General features: G+C 32.6%; 1 protein-coding gene across 1 annotated transcript in view; it reads left to right on the forward strand.

The window, feature by feature from the left end:
- The window catches only part of GABRG1 (gamma-aminobutyric acid type A receptor subunit gamma1), a 49,505-nt gene that overhangs the window by 10,188 nt on the left and 14,011 nt on the right, over positions 1–25,306 (forward strand). Inside the window, exons 2-5 of the mRNA XM_090266918.1 lie at positions 1,308–1,456; positions 16,569–16,636; positions 21,221–21,441; positions 22,129–22,211. Of these exons, the coding sequence (XP_090123044.1) occupies positions 1,308–1,456; positions 16,569–16,636; positions 21,221–21,441; positions 22,129–22,211 (521 nt within the window). The remainder of the gene's footprint in view (positions 1–1,307; positions 1,457–16,568; positions 16,637–21,220; positions 21,442–22,128; positions 22,212–25,306) is intronic.

A 25,306-nucleotide genomic window follows, 5' to 3' on the forward strand; every position in this document is an offset into this window, starting at 1 on the left:
GAGGGTGGATTTTAACAAACTTATTATGGTAATCATTTTTTTCAATATATATATATATCAAATCATTGTTATATACCTTACATTTATGCAGTGCTATATGTCAAATGCTAAATGGGGTGGGGGCTGCATTAACTAATATGTTTCGGTTCAAAGAAAATAGATCTGAATGGATAGTATAGAAAGATTAACTAAAGAAAACATAAACTTGTATATTCAGTACTGGAGAGAAGTCAGTATTTAAAATACTGTATATGTAAACATTAGGTTGGCCAGAAAGTCCATATGTTTTTTTCCATAAAATAAAAGACACATTTTTCATTTTCACCAATAACTTTATTGATTTGGATATTTTGAGTATGGTGGCTATCTCCCGTGTGGTATAATGTTGATTGTTCTCAATTAAGAGTAGCCGGTTACTTTTGATGAATTGTAGATGAATATCTATATTACTGTATTTTTCATCATAATTTAAAAGTAAGCTGAATTCTCATGTCTGTTAAATACACAGGTATAGCAGGAAGCATTAACTGGAGAATTAGACTAGATTCTCACTTTTGCTGATACATGTAAATAGGGTGATGCTTGGTTAGTTCCCTACTGCCTTCAGTTTTCTCTGCACTGTAAAGGTAGTGGGCTTATTTGATCCCTAAATTCTAACTTCTAGTCCTAAAGTTTGAGTCATGCCCTGAAACATATGTGGAGGGTGAGTCACACAGCCTTAATTTGATGATAAAACAATCTTTGGTGACGTTTTTGGAATAAGATGTCTGGGTTCTTTTTAGTTAAAAGGAGAAAAGCATAGATGTGTTCTGTATGTCCAATATGTATTTCCTTTTACTTCACTCATCTTTCCTTACATCTTCTTTTGTTACATGCATTTTTATAATTTTACTATACTAATTATTACAACTTTTTCTGTATTTATTTATATCTCAATTTTAATTTGTGGGTATGGTGGTTTGGAGTGACCACATATGGTTGTCCAGATTATGTACTGCACAAATATAAGACCACCATTCACATTTTCAGTGCATAATCTCTACGGCCTTGAATAACAGTTGTGGAGGTGACCAATACTTATTTTATTATTTTAATACTATAGGTTATAGTTTTGTAACAAATTCTTCATTTTTGAGTGTTTTGCAATTCATATGATGAAGTCATTAGTCTTACTGAATATAAAATATTTCAAAAGGATTTTGCTCTCTCTTACGATTACCTAACAAAATTAGAATAATGTTAAACTATGTTTTTGAAATACATAATTTGGTTGAACTATCACCTTTTTTATTTTTGGAATTCTTTAGTGTTGATAAAGCAGATGATGAAGATGATGAGGATTTAACAGTTAACAAAACTTGGGTCTTGGCACCAAAGATTCATGAAGGAGATGTAACACAAATTCTCAATTCATTGCTTCAAGGCTATGACAATAAACTTCGCCCAGATATAGGAGGTAAGTTTTAGCTATTATTCTGAGGTGTAGGGGACTACATTTTAATTATAGATCATATATTCCTTCAGTGTCTGTTGTATGCAAGACTTCTGGGTTTAACAACCATTAATTGGAATGGCACTAGTTTGAGGGGTTCACAGTCTGATGAGAGAATAAAGACATATAAATATTTCAGATGGAAGTGTTTTACAACTGCTATAACAGGTGCAGCATCAAAGTTTTGATGAAACTATCTGAAAAGCTGAGAGTTCATAAAAATAAATCTTTGAAAAGTAAGTAGGAATTCTAATTTTGTGCCAATAATACACTATTTTAGTTAATGTAGAATTATAAACCTTGATAGTATATTTAGTGTAACTAATCCTACTTTGTTCTTCTTTGTTAAGATTGTTATCCTTGTTCCCTTGCATTTACATGCACAGTTTATAACATAATTAATTTCTAAGACTTCCCCATGAATCTTAAAACAAACAAAAATATAAATTAGCAAAAATTTTATTGAGATTGATTTAAATTTATGACCAGTTATAGGAAAATTGAAATCTTTATCAAATTTTTATGATACCAAATTCATGAGCATCGTATATTGCTCAATGTATATATTTATTTTTTATTAATGTTTCCTTTGAAGGCATGTTAAATGTATTTTACTATATATTTGGAGTTTTGATTCAAGTGTAATTATATATATTAAATTATTTTCTAATTTTGTATTAGCAGTATATAGAAATAAAATAGATACTTTATTTTACATTCTTTCACATGCCCTCATGATATTCTTAGCATATCCTTTCTTTATAGCACTTAAGACATTCCACTCTCATCTTGGTCCAGAAATGGAATTAGCCATTTCTCCAAAGAGGCCTGGTTCCTTTTTTGTACAATGCCATTTAGAAACTGCGATCTGGGCACTAGGTGTATTTATTAATATTGGGTGTCATTGCTCCTTGACTCTCTTAGTGGGCAGAAGTAGAAAATATATGTTGTACATACACATTCACAGACATATATATTTCTTATTGTTCAATACATAGTTTTAGAATTTTAATGGGTCTATGATAACAGATGAACTAGAATAAAATAATTATGCACAATTAATTTTTATTTTAACTTTATAATATGCAATCAAAATATTGATCCTCAAAGTTACTTAGGTTGTTAGTTGTTTTTCCCTGTTTATTTCCATGTGGTTACATTATTTATTTTCAATACAGTTTGGTCCGAGTGTTACTGATTATATTCTATTTGGAGTTGAATTGACCCATGTTTACTTTTAGTACTTGTACTGTTTGATTTTATTTAACTTGATTACATTTAACTTCCTGATCGATATGGAGTTTATTGTGTTGTATGAAGTATACATCTAATGTTTATATTTTCCAAATGGTGTTTTGGTTAAGTCAGTATGCTTTATTTTAAAAAGATTTTTTGCTTCTATTATTTGAGATATCAACTTTATTATATTTTCATGTGTAATTTGGTTATATCTGACCTTTCTGTTTCATTCTCTGATCTGTTTTTCTATTTATTTGCCACTACATTATATTAATAGAGATTCAATATTATATTGAAACTAAAACATTTGGTGTTAATGTTTTGTAAGGCTCAGCCCTTCTCATATTTTCATTGTTTGTTTTTATCCTTTTCAGTTTTTTCTGACTATTCTTGTATTTTTAAAAAATATATGAGATTTTTTATCAACAAATTTTGCTCCAATAAAGAAAAACTTGATATTTTTATTGGTAATTGTGTTAAATTTGTAAATTAACTTTAAGAGAACTAACATTCTTATAACATTGTGTCATCTAATACAGGACCATGGGCTGACTTTCTAATCCTTTATATTTATTTTGTAACTTTCATGAATATTTTAAAAATTTACTCATAAGGTTTTTCAGATTTCTTAAATTAAACTCTACCTATTTATCTTTTTTTCCTATAAATGGTGTTTTTCAACCATAATGTCTTCTGTTTATTGTTTTTTTGTATATCAATGTTATTGATTTATAATGCTCATCTTATATCCTACTACCTTCCTGCTACCCTAGTGATTTTTTAATTGTTAATTTAAACGTTGAATATAGAAGTTTTCAATATATGCTATTATGTCATATGCAAAGAAATAATTTTATTTTTTTCTTTGCCAATTCATGTGCAATTCATTGATGTTTATCATCTGATAACATTCACTAATATATATTAATAATAGTGGTGATGGTGGATAACTTTGCCTTGGTCTAGATCTTAGAAATGACTAGTGTTTCTTCATATGTAAATTGACATTAAGAAATTATCCCTCAATTTTTGACTTTGACTTTATTTTCAAATCAAGAAGTGGTATTGAAATTACCAAAGTCTTTTTTGCATTTTTAAAAATAATTATGAGTTATTTCCTCCTTAGAACTATTAATATGGTGCATAATATGAACTAAAACAATTTGCATACCTGAATAAGCCCTCTTGGTAATTATATATCATATATTTAATGAGTGTGTTGGATTCTGTTTGCTAACATATTATTTAGTATTTTGCATTGGTATTCCTGAATAGCATTCATTTTCCATTCTTGAATACTGTCTTCATCATTTTTATGTATTACTGTTATGTTTGTTTCATAAAAGGGAGTTTTACTTTATTCTCAAAGGTCCAGCAATTTATTCGATATTAGGAATACATGGCTTTTGGAGGTTCTGAAGAATTCCATTGTAAAATCACTCAGGTCTTATCCTTTTTGGGAATAATCACTTTATATTTTATGGAAACTGGTTTGTTAATGTTTTCTATTCTAACAGTGAATTTGGTAACCCATATTCCCCTAAGAAAATAAAACATTTTAATCAAGATTTTAAAGTTTATTTGCAAAGAAGTCTTCAAAGTAACTTCTTAGGGATTTTTTTTTTGAGTTATTGTTTCAGCATTTACTTCCCTTTTATTTTTTTCTATTTTATATATTGTTTTATTATCCCCGTTTTTAATCAAGAAAATTAAAAATAGTGGTTTTTCTATGTTGTTAATTCCCCTCAAAACCTAGGACTTCCCATTATTAGTTTTCCTATTAACTACCTCAAAATGTCTATTTTGTTTTTATTATAACACTCCTTGTATTTTATTCTGTTATAATTTTTTGTTCTTTTTCTAGTTTTGGAGCCTGGAATTTAATGATTTTCTTTTACTTCTTAATTTTTGGCATGTCATTATTTATGTTTCCTTTCTTCTCCTGTAGATTTTGCCTTATAAAGATAGCTGCATTGTTACTTGGTTAATAACTTTTGTGTTATATCTGCATAATGGCTTGTGACATTAGCATTAAAAAGAGACCTTATAGTTGTCACACTTAAAGCTTTTTGACTTACATTATACTTCATCTGATATCAGGATAGTTACCCACATTTTTTTTTGTTGTTTACATTTACCTGAGATTTTTTGTACTTCCCATTAATTTTTGCCTACTTAAATTACTTTGTTTTAAGTGTTTCCCTTGTATACAACATGCTATTAGGTCTTGATTTGTGAGCCAAAATGAAATATCTCTTCTTTTAATAAATAAGTTAACTTTATTTTCTTTATTGAAATGACTGGTAAAAGTGTTTTTTTTTTTCTAAATTCTATCATATTTTAATTATAATTGCTATGTTTCTATATGAGATGTGGGTTCCTTGAACACTAATTGATAATATTTTTATTTTAGTATTTTAGAAGTTTTATGATTTTTGACTAGTTTATCTATGTATTTTTAACTTTCTTAATAATCTTGGTCCTTTCTTTAAAAATATATATTTTGCTCTTTTGATTGTTAGTTTTTAACTCACACATATTGTCCATACTAATAGCGACCTTTTTTATTTTCTTTTTTCCTCTCCTTTACTCCATTTTCAGTTAGCACATTTTTTGCTTTGAAAGAACAAATAACAATATGTACATTAGTTTTATACCCTTATCTCAATCTTTGTTTTAGTTTCTAATATGCCCTGAATATAGGTTAAAAAGCTTAACATTAGTCTTTTTTTCCTGAAATTTTCCTAGTCATCACATACTGGTTGATTTTTAAAAATGTTTTCATCTGCTGAGAGCATTTTTTAATTGACTTGCTGCATAAAGGACAGATTGACTGGTTGTAAAATCCTTGGTTCTGGCTTCTTTCACTGTTTTCTTCTTAGGCTATTTCAAAGTTGATTCACTTTTTGTGTCATTTTTGAGAAATTTGACACCAGTCCAGTTCTTTTGCACTTGTAATTTACCCCTTCCCCAGCCCCCTCCCACCAAAGTCCTTTGGAGTTTTCTTCATGTTTTAATTGAATACTTTAACTAGGATATATCTTAGAGCTGTTTATTTTGGGGAACTTTTCTTCCAGGTAACTACTATGTGCTTTTAAAATAGAATTTCAAGTTTTCTTTCATCCTGGAAATATTTATTTTTATATTTATTTATTTACTTACTTACTTGTAGTATAGTGTTGGATATTGTTTCTCTTCCATTGTTTTGCTTTTCTTTTTCATGGGTTCCATTATAAGAATGCTAATCATAATTTGCCTGACTTGTACTTGCCAAACTTTCTCTGTGAATTCTCTCTTCATCTCATTTATATTCTCTTGATATTTTCCCCTGCTTATTATTCATTTTTTTAGGAATTTATTCTTGGTAATCTTGTAATTGCTTTTTCCTCCATTTCTTTCCTAACTTCATTCATTTACTCCTTTTTGTTTTTCATGTATATCTTTGGGAAGGACTTTTTTTTTTTTTGCTTAGTTTCTAAATTTCTAATGCAAGGGTATTTTTTTTTATAATTCCCAAATGGTTGGTTGAATACATTTAAATATTTGGAGTATTGACATACAGTTTTGTTTTCTGCTTAATGTTTCATTTCTTTTTTTCTCTGAGAGGGTTCTCTGCAGTTGGTTTATGTTGTATCTTGATTTCTTATTTCTCCAACATCTTTGTATAGATTTTGTCTTTTCTTTTTTCTTACATCTTTTGTGGTTTATGGGTATTTTGCAAGATTCCTATTTTATTGTCATCTCTGTGTGTCATTATAGCAAAGGCCAGATAATTTAAATAAATTTGTTGTTGTGGCTGGTTTGCATATGTGTTGTGCTGAGTGAGGAATTTTATGGTTTTTATTTATTGATACTCATTCCTTGCAGGAGCATAAAATTGCCTGCCTTTTTTTTTTTCTTTACTCCTTTACCACCTAACTTCTAAAGCCCCATTTCTCTTTCTCTCTCTCCTCTCTCTCTCTCTCTTTTTTCATTTTTCTCTGCCTCAAACTGCTTATGTTAAAGACTGTTTTTTTCATATCATGTCTGACTTGTAGATTGAAGGTCACATTTTAGAATGTTTCCAAACTTATGGTACACTTACTGTCTTTGTCCTTTTTGATCTACCTTAGGTAGCTAACTCCAATCCTCTCTCTTTTGGGTAGTTTACCTTAGTCAGCTTTGCTCAGCACAAAGTCTTGCAGGACAGAGATGAAGAAGAGCATGAGATTTATTGTTAGGGTTTGCTGTTTTTTTGTGGTTGTTGTTTTTACAGTCATTTTGAAATCTGGGCACTTCTGTATTCAAATTATGCTAAGGTCATAGTTTTTTTGCACTTTTGTTTGTCTCATTTTGTTTTCCTTTAGATTCTTGAGAAGATATTGAGAGAAGAATAAAATAAATGTCCTTTAAGCATTATTTAGTGTTTCACAATTTATTTCTTTATAATATCTTGGACACATGGACTACATAAATCAATAATGCTTATTAATTTTAAAAGATTAGGCTACAGGAACATCTAAAGATGGAGGCATATGCAGACCTGGCTCGATCTTCACACAACCACATCAAAATTATAACAAAAATATAAAACAACCATTACTCAGAACCATCAGAAATCAAGTGGCATGGAAGTCTGACAACTACAGAATTAGGGAAATCACCTCCATCCAGACTGGTAGGAGGGGTGGAGGTAGAGAACGTGCTGGGTCCCACACCCAGGTGTGATGGATAAAAATTTGGGGAGGATATCTTGGGAGCGAGGAGTCCCAGCCCCACACCAGGCCCCCAGACTAGGGTTCCAGTGCCAGGAAGATAAGTCCCCACAACTACTGGCTGCAGAAATCATCAGGGATTGAGTTGATGGAAGAAACTGCTGGAGCTCCAAGCAGTTCCTCTTAAAGAACCCACACACAGACTCACCTACTCAGACTCACTCCATTTGAGCTCCAGCACCAGGGTAGTATCTTGAAAGACACCAGTAACATACTGGGAGAAACTGAAGTGTCTGACATCAAGGTGAGCAAAGGCCATTGTCCCTGGGCTACACCTAACCCTCCACAGAACTGGCAACCTTGTGCCATATCTGAGACTCCATCAACCTGGCTAACACTATTTAACCTGCTTTGGAGATCCCCAGAGACTCTTCCCCACCCAACTTATGTGCCTACTCAAGCTACTTTTCCATATGAAAGGCTGGTTTTGGTTCATGCTTCACAACTTTCTAAATTATCTTAAACAAGCAACAACTGGCTTCAGTGAGCCCTAGGTCTGACACTAGCAGCAGCCAGCTTAGATTCAACAGCTTGGCTTCACCTGGGAATCTCCAAGCCCAGCAAAAGTGGTAGCTTTATAGCTCACACAGGGTGCATCATGAAAAACACAGGAGGGGACTGACCTTGTCCTGCACCACGCAGGAAACCCCAAGGCCAGCACACCCAGTGGACAGCTACAGATGACATCGGATCACCACCACCTTGCCCCTGCACAGTTGATTCTCCACGAAGGGCAGAGGTTGGTGGTCAGTGGTCACAGCCAGTCCTTGCAGCTGACTGGCTTGGGTAAAGCCCTCACATTGACCTGCCAAGAGCAACAAAGACTCAACTACAAAATGAGGGTATACTCAACCCACATGAAGGGTGAACTTTGAGTACCCAGCTTGGGTGATAGGAGAGGCTGTGCCACTGAACCCTACAGGACACCTACTACATTAGGCCACACTACTAAGATATGGAGTCAAAACAGCTCTACCCAATATATAGAAACAAACATGAGGAGGCTGCCAAAATGAAGAAAAAAAGAAACATGACCCAAATGAAAAACAGATCAAAACCTCAGAACAAGAACTAAATGAAATAGTGATAGCTTACCTATTAGATGCAGAGTTCAAAACACTGGTGATCAGTTTGCTCAGAGAACTTGTTGAGTATGGCAAAAGGATAAGGGAAGAAATGAAGGCTACACTAAGTGAAATAAAGAAAAATCCACAGGAACCAACAGTGATGGAAAGAAAGCTGATTCAAATCAACAATTTAGAACATAGGAAGAAATAAACTTTCAATCAGAACAGAATGAACAAACAAGAATTCAAAAAAAAAAAAGAAAAGAAAAGAAAGAAAGAAAGGAGAGAATAAGAAGACACCGGGAAATCCAAATATGCAAAGATCTGAATTATTGCGATGCCAGAAGGAGAAGAGGAAGAGCAAGAAATTGAAAACTTATTTGAAAAATTAATGAAAGAAAACTTCCCTAATTTGGCAAAGGAAATACACATGCAAGACCGGGAAGCACAGAGTGCCAAACAAGATGAACTCAAAGAGGACCAGACCAAGACACATCATGATTAAAATGCCAAATGTTAATGATAAAGAGAGAATCTTAAAAGCAACAAGATAAAAGCAGAGAGTTTACCTACAAAGGAGCTCCATAAGACTATCAGGGGATTTCTTAAACTTTGCAGGCAAGAAGGAACTGGCAAGAAGTATTTAAAGTGATAAAAGGCAAGGTCCTACAACCAATACTCTATCCAGGAAAGCTATAATTTAGAGTTGAAGGGAAAATAAAGTGCTTCCTAGACAAGGTAAAGCTAAAGGAGTATATCATCACCAAGGCATTATTATATTAAAAGTTAAAGGGACTTAAGAAAAAGAAAATCAAAACTATGTACATTAAAATGACAACAAACTCACAACTATCAGCAATAAATCTTAAAAACAAAAACAAACTAAGCAAACAACTAGAAATGGAACAAAATCATAGATACGGAGATCATTTGGAGAATTATCAGTGGGGAAAGGGAAAGGGAAGGGTGAGAGGAGAATGGGGGAAATGGTACAAAGAATAAGAAACATAATTGATAGATACAAAATAGACACGGGAATGTTAAGAATAGTATAGGAAACGGAGAAGTCAAAAAACTTATATGCAAGACCCATGGGCATGAACTAAGGTGGGTGTTACTATAGGGAAGTGAGTACCAGGTTTTTGAGGGCAAATGAAAAAATTGGGACAACTTTAATAACATAATCAATAAAATATACTAAAAAACATATCCAACCAAGGGGAAAAAAAAAGATTAGGCTTTGTTCTAGTTATATTTTTGTTGTTCATACTTAACTTAATTCCATTTTGCTCAAAGAATATTCTCAAGTTTCTTATTCTTAGTGCTCAAAAACTATATATCTACTTAAAGAGATGTATTAACATTTTTTAACTGTAACCACTGATTATCTATTTTTTACAAGTTCAGTCAGTTTTTGCTTTATACATATTGAAACTGTTTTAGGTATGTAGAAATTTAGAATTGTTATAAACTTTCTGTTGGAGAGTAGCTTTGTATTTTTCCCTTTATTATTGTCTACAATATTTTTCTTTTAAATGAAGTGATTGCTTCAAATACACTTAAGATAATGATTTAATATATTATTTTAAATCTACTGGTTTTACTTTTGTTTCTTTTTTTCTAACTTGTGTAATCTATTTTGTACACATTGTTTTTTTAATTTTGGATTTGTAAAATAGTTCTAGTTTTAGCTTTGTATGTTATCATTAAGTATATAACTATTTATTATTTTCAGTGGTTAGAGCATGCATTTTTACTTGGTTAGGTTTAATGATATACCAGTAACTTTATCATAGTTCATAGAACTCACAAGCCATGTGCTACATAAACTCGTCTTTTTTCTTCTTTTTTTTTTTTTTTTGCTATTATATCATGTATTTTCATTCTGTATTTTTAAATGTCAAAAGACAATATTATTATTTTTTAAAGTGTTTAGAAACAATTAGCTTTTACTAAGAAATTACTTCATCTGGTATTCTTCCCTTTAATACTGATTTTCTTTAAAATTAGAAACATATCCCTTATAGTATTTTTTTTTTTTGGTGCAGGTTGCATAGCAACAAATTATTTCAGTTTTTGCATGAAAATACTTTTGAACTGAAGTCATTTTTGAATAATATGGTATATAAAAACCCAGGATAGCTGTTATTTTCTTTCCAAAACTTATAAGCATCACTTTACTTTTCTTCTGGTTTATTTATCTTCGTTGAAAATAGACTTTTCACAAATAATTGTGCTGTTTTAAAAGTAAAATGTATTTTATCTATGTTTTTATATTTTCTTTATCTTTAATTTTCTATGATTTTATATAATCTCCCAAGATTTTTTGTTGTTGTTGTTTTTTGTATGTATTCAGGATGTTCATAAGGTTTTGAATCTATGTATCAGAATCTTTAATTGCTTTTGAAAAATTCTTGGCTAGTACTTATTCAGTCATTTTATTTATATTAATATCTCTGCAACTCCAATTGCAGATACAATTGACATTTCCCTTGTGTTCAGTATGTCTCATCCACTTTTATTTAATTTTCATGATGTCTGTCCTCATGTTTCAATCTGTTCTTTATTATTGACCTATTTTCTAGTTTAATAATTCTCTCTTATAATATTTGCACCAGATATCTAAATTGACTTCAATTATTTTATCATTTACTATCTTTTTTATCTACTTTCTTATATATATTAACCATAGCTGTTTTAGAGTCTTTGCCTGAGAATCATAATATATTGATCTTTGTGTGACTTTTAATAACTTCTTTATTTTGGCTCAGTGGATTGAGCGTCGGCCTGCGAGTTAAGTGTCGCTGGTTCGATCTTCCAGTCAGGGCACATCAGAGAAGGAAAACTCTGACTCCAAAAAACCTCCGCTGCCTTGCGGCATACCTCTTCAGGGGAAAGGCTAAGGGAGTAAACCCCGACAGAAAATCCGGAGCCGGAGTCCCTAAGGTGGTTTGACGTTGTAGTCAACACCGGCAACTCCTGCGGCGCACCTGAAGCCAAGCTGTATTGACTCCGTCTTTCCCTTGGATCCTTCAGCTGCGAAGAGAGGGGGGGTCTGCTGCATGGGCAACAGCAGACCCTCCGTATAACCCTGCCCAGGCTCTGTAGCTTCAGCTTCACTGGAGAGGACACTCCAGCGTCATCACAAGATGTCGATTCAACACGGGAGGAGACAGATACCGTGTCACTCCCAAGTCGGACTGCACAACCATTCTCGGTGGTGCAGATAGACTCTTAAGAAGCTACACCATCGTCTCTCGAGACGGACGGCTGCTGACGATGACGATTTAAGGTGATTTGCCTATGTTTATTTTATGTGTGCTAATGTTTTTATTGAATTTCAGTAAATAATATTAAAAATAATGAAGATTTAGATGATTTACTTGTCATCAGAGATTATTTAATTTTCTTCTGGTAGTCAGGATGAGTAAAGAAAAATCAACATCATTTGGCCTAACCTGGTATAGTATTATTATTTTTGTAAAACTTCCCTTTCTCCTAGGGCATAGCCATTTGAAGTCTCTCATCTCATAGCCTGAGGTTTGTAACTATTTATGTAAACCTTTTCATCTATATATTTCCAAGTGTCTGTTTGTCCATACATAACCTGGCGAGGAAAATGGTGAGTGTTAGTTGACATTTCCTTTTTAGTAAGACCTAAAAACGAGTATACAGCCACACATATGACTTCAGTGGGTTGAGAACCTCTGCAATTGATATTGAACAATAAGAACATCTTAGTCATAGTTCTCTCAAAGTCTGTATTGTAACTGCAATATCTGGATCAGTGGGGTTATTCATTTTTTCTCTTTTTATGTTTCTTCTGGGGTAATAAGAAAAGTCTGTTAACATATTCTCTGGGATTAGAGACTTTAATGGACCTGAAATAATATTAATATTCAAAAGTGGCCACAAAACTGTATATTCTGCTAAAGATATCTTTGAGTTATTGGAATAGGGCACTCAAGAAAGCATGGTTAAAAGCAATTGTGGAGAAAATACTTTGAAAATTTATTTTAGTTTATATTCTTTTTAATAATGGATTGCCCATCTCTAGAGTTCTCTCCTCTTCACTTTGCCTTAGCTGTTTGGAAACCAAACAAGGAAACTTCTTTAATCTCACTGTTCTTCTTTCTAATTTTTCTTCTTCCTATTCTCTGCATTTTCTTTAACTTTCCTGGTATAAATGTGTATTCTTCCTACATATTCACTCTCACTGGGAGTTTATCTTCTTATATTCTGGGGAAAATGTACCTAGAATCACAGTTCAAAAAAATAAAAGACTTGTAAAAATAATCCAGTGTCACTTCTACCTAATTTCCGTCTATTAAAAATGTTGTTTGCTGAGGTAGTACACTGCTTCCTCAATCATTGTCATACTCTCACAAAGAGATTTTTTATTTTTGTCTGTGCCCACATTCTAAAAATCACCTAATGAGCTGGGAGTAATGATTCCATGAATTAAAATATGATGTTTTCTTTCTAAATATTACTAAATCAGTAAGTGAAGAAAATTTGGACTGAGAAAGCCATAGTGCTAAGAAAGAGTACTGACTCAATTACCAAGAAACTTGTATTTTATGTGATTTCACCTACAAGGATTGTATATACCATGAATCAACAAAAGTGGTAATATCATTGTTCAGTAACAATTTCAGTTTTCTCCTTTTTTCCTGTTAATTTTGAAACTTGTAGTTTCAAATAAATCTGAAATATTTTAGCTCACTTTCAGGTTTATTTTTCCTCGTGTTTTGGGGATGGAGTTTAAAAAATCTGATGAAATACCAGCAACCCAAAATTTAAAATGGGGTACAAAATTAATTTAAAGATACTTATAGTTTTCTCACAGATAGAGAGCAGGGTGACAGCTAAGGCCAGAGTGGTGATGGAAGAATTGAGCAAAACAGATAAAGGACTCATGGACGTGGACAACAGTGTGGTGATTGTGGGTTGAGGGGAGATAAGGGGACTAAATGGTAATGGGGAAAAATACAATAAAAAAAACCAATGAGAGTCTGTAAGTTACTATTTGAAAAGAGGATGTTGTCACTTAAAATTCTGTTTGCTGTGATTTCCACTGTTCTTAGGGGCATTAAAGACCCTACTCTGTGGGTACCATAGGAGAAACAATAGTAATATAAAATATTTTCCTCAATGTATTAGTTCCCAGACCTTTGCACATGTGTTAGGAAATAATGGTAATAACATCAATTAATATTTTAAAAATAAAATGATGTTTTATTGAAAATACTTAGTTTGCAAATATATATATATATATATATATATATATATATATATATATATATATAATTATTTTAATAACCCTGGCTGGTTTGGCTCAGTGGATTGAGCGTCGGCCTGCGAGCTAAGTGTCGTTGGTTCGATCTTCCAGTCAGGGTACATCAGAGAAGGAAAACTCTGACTCCAAAAAACCTCCGCTGCCTTGCGGCATACCTCTTCAGGGGAAAGGCTAAGGAGAAGGGAAACTCTGACTCCAAACCTCCGCTGCCTTGCAGCAAACCTCCTCAGGGGAAAGGCTAAGGGAGTAAACCCCGACAGAAAATCCGGAGCCGGAGTCCCTAAGGCGGTTCTACGTTGTAGTCAACACCGGCAACTCCTGCAGCGCACCTGAAGCCAAGCTGTATTGACTCCGTCTTTCCCTTGGACCCTTCAGCTGCGAAGAGAGGGGGGGTCTGCTGCATGGGCAACAGCAGACCCTCCATATCACCCTGCCCAGGCTCTGTAGCTTCAGCTTCACTGGAGAGGACACTCCAGCGTCATCGCAAGATGTCGATTCAACACGGGAGGAGACAGATACCGTGTCACTCCCGAGTTGGACTGCACAGCCATTCTCGGCGGTGCAGATAGACTCTTAAGAAGCTACACCATCGTCTCTTGAGACGGACGGCTGCCGATGAGGAATTATTTTAATATATTTTATCAATAACAATATTCTACATTGGAATGATTAATGTGAATCTTCATTTGTTCCATCCTGGATGATTTAGGTTAATCATGAAATACCTCTGGGTGGCTCATGTTTTAAATATTGATTTAGGAACACCAAGATATGTCACATATCTAAATCTTTGTACACTATAAATGTCAAAAGTGTGTCCTAAATATAAAAATGTCCTCAGGAATCATTAACTTTTTAGTGTAGAAGTGTTCTGTCCTCAGTCTCATGAAATAAAAACTGATAGTGTTTGTTGATTTATTAAATGAACTGAAAATATCTAATTAAGTATGACTGGTATGCTGCACTTAATTGTATGTAAGTGGTAATCAATATACTTAGATGCACTGTTCAGTTATTAATTGGCTTTCCTAAACACCATTCTGTAAATCTAGCTATAATTATCTTAATTATGTTATATTTATTGGCTACAATTCATAGTCAGTCAAAATAAATGACAAATGGTTAAGCAATGCAGAAGTTATCCACCTAAGTTAATTTACAAAACCTTCTATAAATCATATGACCTACTTTTATTTAAGAAATCTAATTGTTGGCTAGAAAATCAAATTACACTTGTACCAAAACTATTTCTAGGAAGCTTTATTTATTTTTCTAGCTAAGAAATATGTATACCATGTAATAAATTCTTTGCTTGGAAAAAATACTATTTTAATGTTATGTATGTATTTCTAAGTGTAGTATTTGTTTTCTTTTTTAGTCACAATGGGTAAGATTAAGTCTTGTTACAAAATTATATAGGTGCTGTTTTTAAATGCTTCAAATTTTCCACTGAAGTTTTCAACTTGGGAGTTCTGCCAGCATGGAAGGGACTAGGACAGGGAGACTTAGGACTGAACAGACTCAGACAGGCACACTCAGCTAGGTGTTAGAAGAGGGAGTGTGTCCTGCCAGGTGGAATATGGCATCTGAATGGTAAGAAGGATAAACAGTAGGCCAGGAAGTAAAATCACATAAAGTTTAAAAAGGAGAACTAAGTAAATATTACTGAAACATGCTACTTTAGAATCTTTTACCTTACAAGTTGTTTTCTGCTTTATTTCACTTAAATTATCTCTTTATAAAACTCTGTGAGATATATATATATATATATATATATATATATATATATATATATATATATATAATAGATTTTTTTTCCTTGGAATGATTTTCTCCTTGTCTACTTTGTGAACCTTTTACACACATTTCTCAACAAGTATTTGCTTAATCAATGAATAAACCATTTATATCTTATTTGGTGGGGAAGAGGAATAAACAAAACTATGTAAAAGTTTTTTTCATACAAACAAAAAATTTTATGAGTATAAATTATCATTATAATTATTATGGCAAATCTCATTATAGGAACTAAAATTATCTGGCAAATGATGAAAGCCTAAATCACAATCAATTATGGCATGGTTGTGGATATTCATTAATCATATCATTTGATAAACATTTAAAATATGGACCTGTGCTACACATTTTGATAGAATATAAAAATAATATATATATATATATCATTTAAATACCTATTGGGAAATATAAATGGTATGTACAAAACATAAAGTTCATAGTGACATTCATAACTTATACTCTGTGAGAATTAGGTAAAAATCCATCTTACACTGGTCCCACTATAAACAACTTTCAGGAATATTGTTAACAAGGGAGAAACAGGGTAAGTAAAGATAATAGCCTCTAAAGTCCATTCAAGTTCTAAAATCTTATGACTATTGTAGAGCAAATTATCTGACAATTTTTGCTTAATAAAATTCTGTAGATTTAATGAATGATTTAGGTACTTTAAAAATATTTTTAAGTTGTGCAATGAAATGTTTTTAGTCAAAAATAATATTTTTAGTTGTATAATCAATTTGAAAATTGAAAAAGTGTTTATTTTTTGTAGCCTTTTATATTTCTTCATTTACTAATGAAGGATGGTTTATTATTTAAACTGTAAATAGTATCACTCATTTAAATTATTTGGAAACTAAGTTCTCTTGCATGCAACATCTGGTCATTACTTTGATCATTATTTGTTTAATATTTTGCAGTGAGACCCACAGTAATTGAAACTGATGTTTATGTAAACAGCATTGGACCAGTTGATCCCATAAATATGGTGAGTAAACAATATTAAAAATCAAAACTCTGGCATAAAATTTTCAAGTATATATCTCATAATGTAATGAATATATAACTAATTTCTGATTGGTAGTTCTGAATGAGTTGAGGGCAAAATGCCCAGTTACTGTGTGTCAGGTATTAGGAACTGGAGCTAAAATATTCCCATATCTAAGAATGTGTGGCCTTTTACTCCAATGTGCTGTATTTGGTAGCAACTATGCTAGGGAATTAAAGCTTATCATCTGACCCGTCAAGAGTGGATCCCTGAAGAAATGTAGAAGATAACAAGAAGGATTGAGGGGAAATTAGTCAGTGAGAGAAGAAAAGGGACCTGCTGACAAAGGAAGGAGCAAGCACAGAGTCATAGAGGTAGAAAGTTGCAATTTGATAACACTGGGACATAAATGAAAGGCCAGGAATTAATGTTCAGATAAAGCTTAAGTGTCTTATTATGTAAGCAATATAGGAAGTTTAGGTATTATGTGAATTATATCCTCTTGAATAAGAGAAATGACTAGAAGCTTTTCATCAGGTCCTTATCATAGAGAGACATATTTTAAATAAATCATTCTTCAAAGATTATAGAAGATGGATGTAAGGGGTCAAGCCAGCATTAGGGAGACCAGTTAAGAAGTTGTTGCATTAGTCTGAACAATAGATGTTGGAGGATTTACCTAGTGCAGTAGCAACTGAGTTTGAGAAGACAATAGTACATTTAAGAAACACTAGATGAGTGAATTTTTCAGAATGTAAAGGTTCATTGGTTTTGCATGGGCTGACATAGAAATGAAAAGACTTTGCAGATGGCAGAGTTATTATTTGAAATAGAAAATATAGCCATGTGCTCCAAAGGCTAATCGCACATTCAAGAAGAGCTGTGCAGCAATAATTTAGAGTTTAAGTCTCTGGTCAAGGAAGAAGTTATGACCAGATACAGATGTAAATGAAGAACAGAAGAAAGTCAAGCAATAGAACATTATGTAAAATAAGCCAGTCAGAGAAAGAGAAATACCATATGATTTGTAACACAGGAGCTCAGCTTCAGGAAGATTTACTCTGGATTTGGTAAGACCAAAAAATGACAGAGGAGTGCTGGAGAGTGAATTCTTACCAAGTTTATTCTTTGGCGGTGGACAAATTGGCAACCAAATCAGGGACTCATATGTATATGAAATTAGATAAAAGTGGCACAGGGCCAACCAGAACCATGCGATAGTGTAACATTTGCACACTAAGGCACTCTCTTAGATAAAGGTAACCTGGGAAAATACATTCCCATGGAGGTAGGGATTTTGGCAATGGTCACCCTGACATGACATGATGTCATTCATATGTGGAATCTCATGAACAAACTGAACTAACAAGGAAAATGGGAAGATTCATAGATGGAGAGCAGGATGACATCTCGGTGGGGGGAGGTTAGTGGGTGGAGGGACTGAGAAATAAAGAAAAGGACTCGTGGACATGGAAAAGAGTGTGGTGATTGTTAGAGGGATGGGGTAAAGGGGACTAAATGGTAATGGAAAAATATAGTAAACACTAAAACATTTATATATAAAAAATCTCAATAATATATGAAATGATCCATGAGAAAATGGAGATGAAGAAGAACACAGATCTAAGGATAAGATGTAAAAGTAAGAGCATGTAGAATACATGTGGAAGAAAGAGAGGTGCAGAAAATGGACATACTCAAAAAAGTCAGACAGGTAAGAGAAGAACCAGGAGAAGATTATACTATATAACCTAAGAAATTAAATAACATGAAGATGGAGGAACTAATAATTGTCAATATACATGAGAATCTAATGAAAAATGAATTAAATTGGGCCCACTGGTGTTGACATTAGATGGTGATGGTTATCTTTGCTAGATGAAACTCAATGGAATGGTGAAGCTAGGAAAGAATTAACAACTGAAATTTATGTCCCTCCTCCACCCTCAAAATTGGCCTCATACCCAACTGACCCAACTCTACCTAACTGAATCCACCCTCAGGTTAGACTTTGTGAAAGTTCGTTCAGATCAAGTTTGTAGTTCAGCAAATGAAAAAAAAAAAAAAAAGACAAGAACTTACTGATAAACAATTTACAATATATTACATTTAGTCAGTTGAGAAACATGTAACAAACTTCACAAAGAAGTAGAGTGAGTAGAAATAGGGCAAAATGGAAAGATTATCTACTTACACAAGAAGCACGAAATGGGTACATATGTTACTTCCTTTAGCAAGTATTCACTCTAACTTGCCTAGCAAAGAAACATATGCATGGGTTTTATTAAGAATTTCTGAATCTATGAATGTTCATTTGTACTTTTTTAGCTCTATAATGGTTTATCTTATACGTCAACTTAGCTAGGCTATGGTACCCAAGTGTTTGTTAAACACAAGTCTAGATGTTGCAGTAAAGACATTTTTTTAGACATGATTAACATTTAAATTAGTAGACTTGGAGTAAATCAGATTATCTTTTATAAGGTAGGTAGACTTAACCCAATTAGATAAAAACTTTAAGAGAAAAGACTGAATCCTTTCAGGAAGAAGAGATTTTTTTCTCCAGACTATCTTCGACTACTGAAATATTAAGTTCTTCCTTGGTTCTTCAGCCTGCCCTGCAAACTACACTTGGACATTTTTCTCAACATGTCTATAGCTCTTAGATTTGATTTGCTGCTAATCATTATTTGCCCCACTATAATATTTGGCCATGTGAATAAATAGTTCTGGGGGAGATTAATGTCCAGGTGAAAAGACAAGATCATGATCAACCAAATTTCATGATGAAATTATGCACCTACAATAATTACTTAGGCAGGTGTGCATTTTATGTGAAGCTTCTTTTATTACTTGAAAAACAGTAATATCGAATTAGCTAGTTAATTGGAAAGCTGGCAGTGTAATAGGAAGGCTAGATTACATAAACTCTCATTTTTATTGTTTGATTTAATAGAGTTAGAAATCAAGCTCTCTCATTTTGTCTTTATTTACTAATGATGTTTTCTCCACTAATTTTCAAGGAGACAAAGTGATTCTCATAATATACATTGGTTCTCAAATGTAAAATACACTATTTCTTATCTCCAAATGTTTATCCTAGAAGTTATTGCACTCATTCTGGGTAAATGAAAGTTTCTTTTATATTTCTCTTGTTTATTAATTATGCAAATTTTTATAACCTCTACATAAGAACATGAAGTATAGGAACAGAGTTTGATCATTTTCTGGAAATTACACTAATTCAAATGAACACACAAAATTTGATTTTTCAATTACATATAAAAAGCACAAACTTCTCACATTCTTATCCCAGTGAGACAGTTATTAAGGGTTAGAAATTTAAAAGAGCTTTGACTTATTAACCTCTGTTAAAGTTTTGGGATGGACAGATTATCATGACATCTTTCTCTTCTTGATCCTAGTTTGAGGTCAAAATTATGGATAGGAAAATTTTTCACATTTCCCAGAGACTTCTTGCTTGGGAGAGTTTGACCCTTTGGAAGTCATAACTCTTTCAACAGTGATTAGCATTTTATAAACAGGTATTTTAAACAAATTTTTGTGTGTTGCTACTAAGCAAGATTTACAGATGCTTGCTAAGTTCTACCCCTAGACAAATTAGCTCTCAAGTGCCACTTTTAATGCCCTGTTGGTTTGGAACACTGCAGCTAAGTATACCTACCAATAGCATGAGGTTCCTTCTACCAACCAATGTTGTATCTTTGCCTAACCATAATCCCAGCACATTTGTATGCCTTTTCTTTTATTTTAAGCAGTTTCTGCTGTTTTATCACATATCACAGTACAATTAAATTCTAGCATATTGATTAAATACTATTCCTGTGATCTACTATATCTACTGATTATCTACTCATTAGAATGAGTGTAAGTCTTCTTTCTATTTACATATACTATTAAAACCAGAAACCATGTCGTTAACACAGGTTACAATGTTAGATTCTGAATGGTTATTCATTTGTGTTAGTTGAAGAGGCTGCTTAGATAAAGCATAATTTATCCAAAGGAAAAGACATTTGGCTTGAGAAACAGGAGGAGGTCAGGATAGGGATGAAAGATGGCTATTGTGAAGCTGCCCAAGAATAGGGTGTGTGCATGGTTGTTTGCTTTAAAATGTTTGAAAACAGTAATCTAAATAATCATAATAAGAAATTTGGTGAATATTTACATCTTTTTTTTTTACTTGATAAATTTTTTTTCTCTGACTTTAAGCACCATGTGAATATCAAAAATTAATATAATCTCTAACATTAAGATATTTTGCTTTTGTACTTAATGACTATATTCTATGTATTATAAAATCTTAAATAAAATTTCCAAAAAAATATAAAGTCACACTAAGCATCAATGGTTATTAGACCTCTCAGATTATTTTTACCTGACTTATATAAACAATTTTTTAAAAATATTTAAATTATCATATATGTTTTTAGTTCCAAAAACTGAGTTTAGGTGCTATCAACTTATGGAATTTTAAAATAAAAAATTCAAGTGCCTAAAGAAAATATCTAAAAGAGTGGCTTTTTACTATTATATGTCATTATTCTTCTTTTTATCTTTCAGGAATACACGATTGATATAATTTTTGCCCAAACCTGGTTTGATAGTCGTTTAAAATTCAATAGCACTATGAAAGTGCTTATGCTTAACAGTAATATGGTTGGAAAAATTTGGATTCCTGATACTTTCTTCAGAAACTCAAGAAAATCTGATGCTCATTGGATAACAACTCCTAATCGTCTGCTTCGAATTTGGAATGATGGACGAGTTCTGTATACTTTAAGGTAATACTATTTAAAAAGCATTGGTGTTCTTATTTATTTTCCATACTAATGTTCGATCAACTCATAAATTTCCCTTTTTTTGAAGTGGCAAAGTAAGAGATATGGAGCTCCTCTCATATACTAAAAACTTGTATGGTACAATATTTTGGGAACACTTCTCAAAGTAACACTGTGATTTTCAGTGATATAGTAAAACATCCTTAAGAAAGGATTGAATGAATGATGATACGTAAGATTCAAATTTATTTATTGTCTTGAACATACTCGCTTATTCTGAATAATCCATAATGGAAAGATGTTCACAATAAAAAAAAAAAGATAAAAAACTACCATACTTAACCGTTTACATTCTGTTAGTTGTGTCTGTGTGTGTATGTGTGTGTGTGTGTACAAGCACACAAGAGCCCACATATATGTGTGTTGATCTCCTAAAGTACATGTTCACCATAAGAAGAGATTATACTAAATGTATACAGAAGTGGTTCAGTTGACTAGAGAGGACAATGATGAGATTGTCTGACTCATTTACGAATGTTATAAAATTATCAGATGAGAGTTTAAGAATTTAGAATTATTTTCCACAAAGTCCATTTTTGTAGGACAAAATCATGTTTGAAAATTAGAGAAAATATTTTCAATACTTGAAATTATTTATCATTTTTAATATTTATTTTTTCATTTAAATAGATTGACAATTAATGCAGAATGTTATCTTCAGCTTCATAACTTCCCTATGGATGAACATTCCTGTCCACTGGAATTTTCAAGCTGTAAGTGATAAAATACATGATAATTTCATATAATTTTAGGCTTAGCACCTGTTTATTTACAAAATGTAAAATGAGACAAATTCAATTCATACAGTTTTCAGAAGTGTGAATTACGTTCAGCTCCCCTAGATTAAATAATTACCATGCTTTTTATTTCTTAAATTTAAAATGGTAACAGATACTTAGTGGATGTATGTATTTTATTATACCATTTTCTGAAAATTTTAGTTTTAACTAAGTGCCCCTTCTATATTTTCATTAAATAAAGAAGTACTTAAGAAGTACTTAAGATAGTACTTAAAATGTTTTTGCATTTCCATTAATAAAAAGTTAATTAAAATTTTATTCATCTTCCTTAGGCAAGACTTAAGTTCATTACATTGGATTTTATAGTACGTTTCAGTTTGGTTTGGTGAAGAGTATTTACTATGTGAATAGCAAATGTTCACAAAATCTTTAAGGAGTTAGAAAAGTTAGGTAGAAATAAGTTTGCTTTTCCAAAGAAATAATGACAAATGCCGTTTTATTTTCTTACTGTAGAATCTATTGACCAAACTCACAGTTTTAGAGGGGAAAAGGAAGGAGGCACTGAATGAAAGAAGGTGAAGGGATTAGCCAAGGAACATATATGCATAAACCATAGACACAGACAACAGTGTGGTGATGGGGAGTAGGGGACTGGGTGGAGGTGGGCAAAGGTGGGGGAGAGGGGAAATGAAGACATCTACAGTATTATCAACAATAAATTTTTTTTTAAAAAAAAGAAAGAATGAAACATAGAGTGGATGAGAGATTGGAGCAAAACATTTTGTATAAAAAATGCTAATACTTTGTTCCAAGGAAATAATTAGTCTTTCTCTATATTATCAATTTTATTTCATATTTACTAACATATTTATCCTCAAATATATTTTTATAAAAATATATTTCTAGATAATATATAATTAAGCAAGTGTTGAAAACATGTAAAATATGTCTTAAAAGTGTTATTGCATATATCTATAAATTATCTAATTCTATTTCCTTTTCTGAATTTTGATTTTTAATGTATTTTCTTCTAGAACCTATTTACAATAGATTATATGTATTTATAAGTATTATCTTGTGCCTCTTCATATATAAAATCCTTAAATAACTCTTGTTGATTTTGTTATGGATTTTATTGACTTTTCTTAATAATTTTTGTCTCATTATCCTATATTGTCTCTATAATGATAATAAAATGAAATAAAAATATGGAAAAGCAAGATAGAACTCTAAAGTACAAACAAGAGAAGATGAAAAAGGAAAAGAGAAAACAGATTATTAAACTGGTCTGCAGTGCATTGCATGGCTGATGAGGGGATCCTGGTACAACCACAAAAGCCTAAAAAGGAATTTGCTTCTGCAGTCAGTATACCAAGGTGAAATAACTCCTTGAGAATATTTAATAACAAGCTCACCCTCACAAGGATTTGCTAACCAGCCAATTTTCCTTTACTTGATTGGTTCAAAAATGTCATTGTGACTTTTCTTGAAATGTGGCAGAAACAAAAACATATTCTTTTGAAAGAATTCATTCTATACAGCTAAAAAGTATGCAAAGACATTGTCAATAATAATAACTAACAAAAGATAGTAACCAGAATATGTAAAGAATTCAGACAGAAAGAAATAAAAAAGAAGAGAAATCTCAATAAGGAAATTGAATAAGCAATTCTCCAAAGAAATTCCATAATCTAAAAAAATATTTAAAATTTTCTAGGTTTCATTTATAATCAGAAAAATGTGGAATAAAATACACTCTACACACCAGTAAAAATAAAGAGCACTCGCCACATCATTTTAATGAGAGTGTAGATGCACATGTACTTTCTCATTCTGGCTGGTGCGAGAATAGATTAATAGATTCTTAATGGAAAACAGATAGGCATTGTCTCATAAAGTGGAAATTATATGTAACCCATGACCCAACTAGTCTATGTGTAGATATGTAAGGTCTGTCCAGAGAAAAATCCAGCCAATGTTAATAAAACAAGAGTGGTTTGCATGGCATCAATGCAACTTGGCAGCCAAGGAGAGTGGACTGGAATGCACATGTGTAAACAACGATAATTTTCACTGAAATAGTGAGTGGGGGTGGTAGATGCCATTGGGTGAGCATGTGCGCTGTGTGGCCATCACATTCAAAATGCTTGAGCTAATAGAGCAACGATTCTACATCAAATATTGCATTAGGCATGAACATTCTTCTGCAGAAACTATTCAGATGATTAGTGTGGCACAAATGCTTCAAAGATAGTCAAGAATCTTTTGAAAGTGATACATTCTGGAAGGCTTGAAACAGGGAACTTGAGAATGTTGAATGTGTACAGGCTACAATTAAAGTTCAGCTGGGAGAACGGTGCAAGGTCCCCAGGTACATACTTTGAAGAGGACTAAGATGTCATTGCTGGATACTGTCTGGACAGACCTTGTATATCTCAGAGAAAACCCTTTATAATTGTGTTTTGTTAGATGTGTACAGTAACATTATTAGCAACAATGTACAAAAATTTGCTGCATAGATATATTACAAGGAAAACATAAAATAATGCACTTAGTAGAGCATTAATCAAATAGAGTCCAAAAAAACTAAATTAAACTATATTTTTCACAAATGCATATCAAAAAATCTATAACAAAAATAAAATCAAGTGAAGAATTATCACGGAAATCAGTTTAGTGGCTTCCTCTAGTTGGGAAAGGCAATACTATATTGGAGTGCACACATGAGATTTCCAGGGTGCTAAAAAAGTTCTATTTCTCTATGATTCGTTGTCGTTGGCAGCCGTCCGTCTCGAGAGACGATGGTGTAGCTTCTTAAGAGTCTATCTGCACCGCCGAGAATGGCTGTGCAGTCCGACTCGGGAGTGACACGGTATCTGTCTCCTCCCGTGTTGAATCGACATCTTGCGATGACGCTGGAGTGTCCTCTCCAGTGAAGCTGAAGCTACAGAGCCTGGGCAGGGTGATATGGAGGGTCTGCTGTTGCCCATGCAGCAGACCCCCCCCTCTCTTCGCAGCTGAAGGATCCAAGGGAAAGACGGAGTCAATACAGCTTGGCTTCAGGTGCG

Source organism: Furipterus horrens, unplaced genomic scaffold, assembly GCF_987537825.1.
Source record: "Furipterus horrens unplaced genomic scaffold, mFurHor1.1.pri manual_scaffold_2, whole genome shotgun sequence".
Taxonomy (NCBI): Eukaryota; Metazoa; Chordata; class Mammalia; order Chiroptera; family Furipteridae; genus Furipterus; species Furipterus horrens.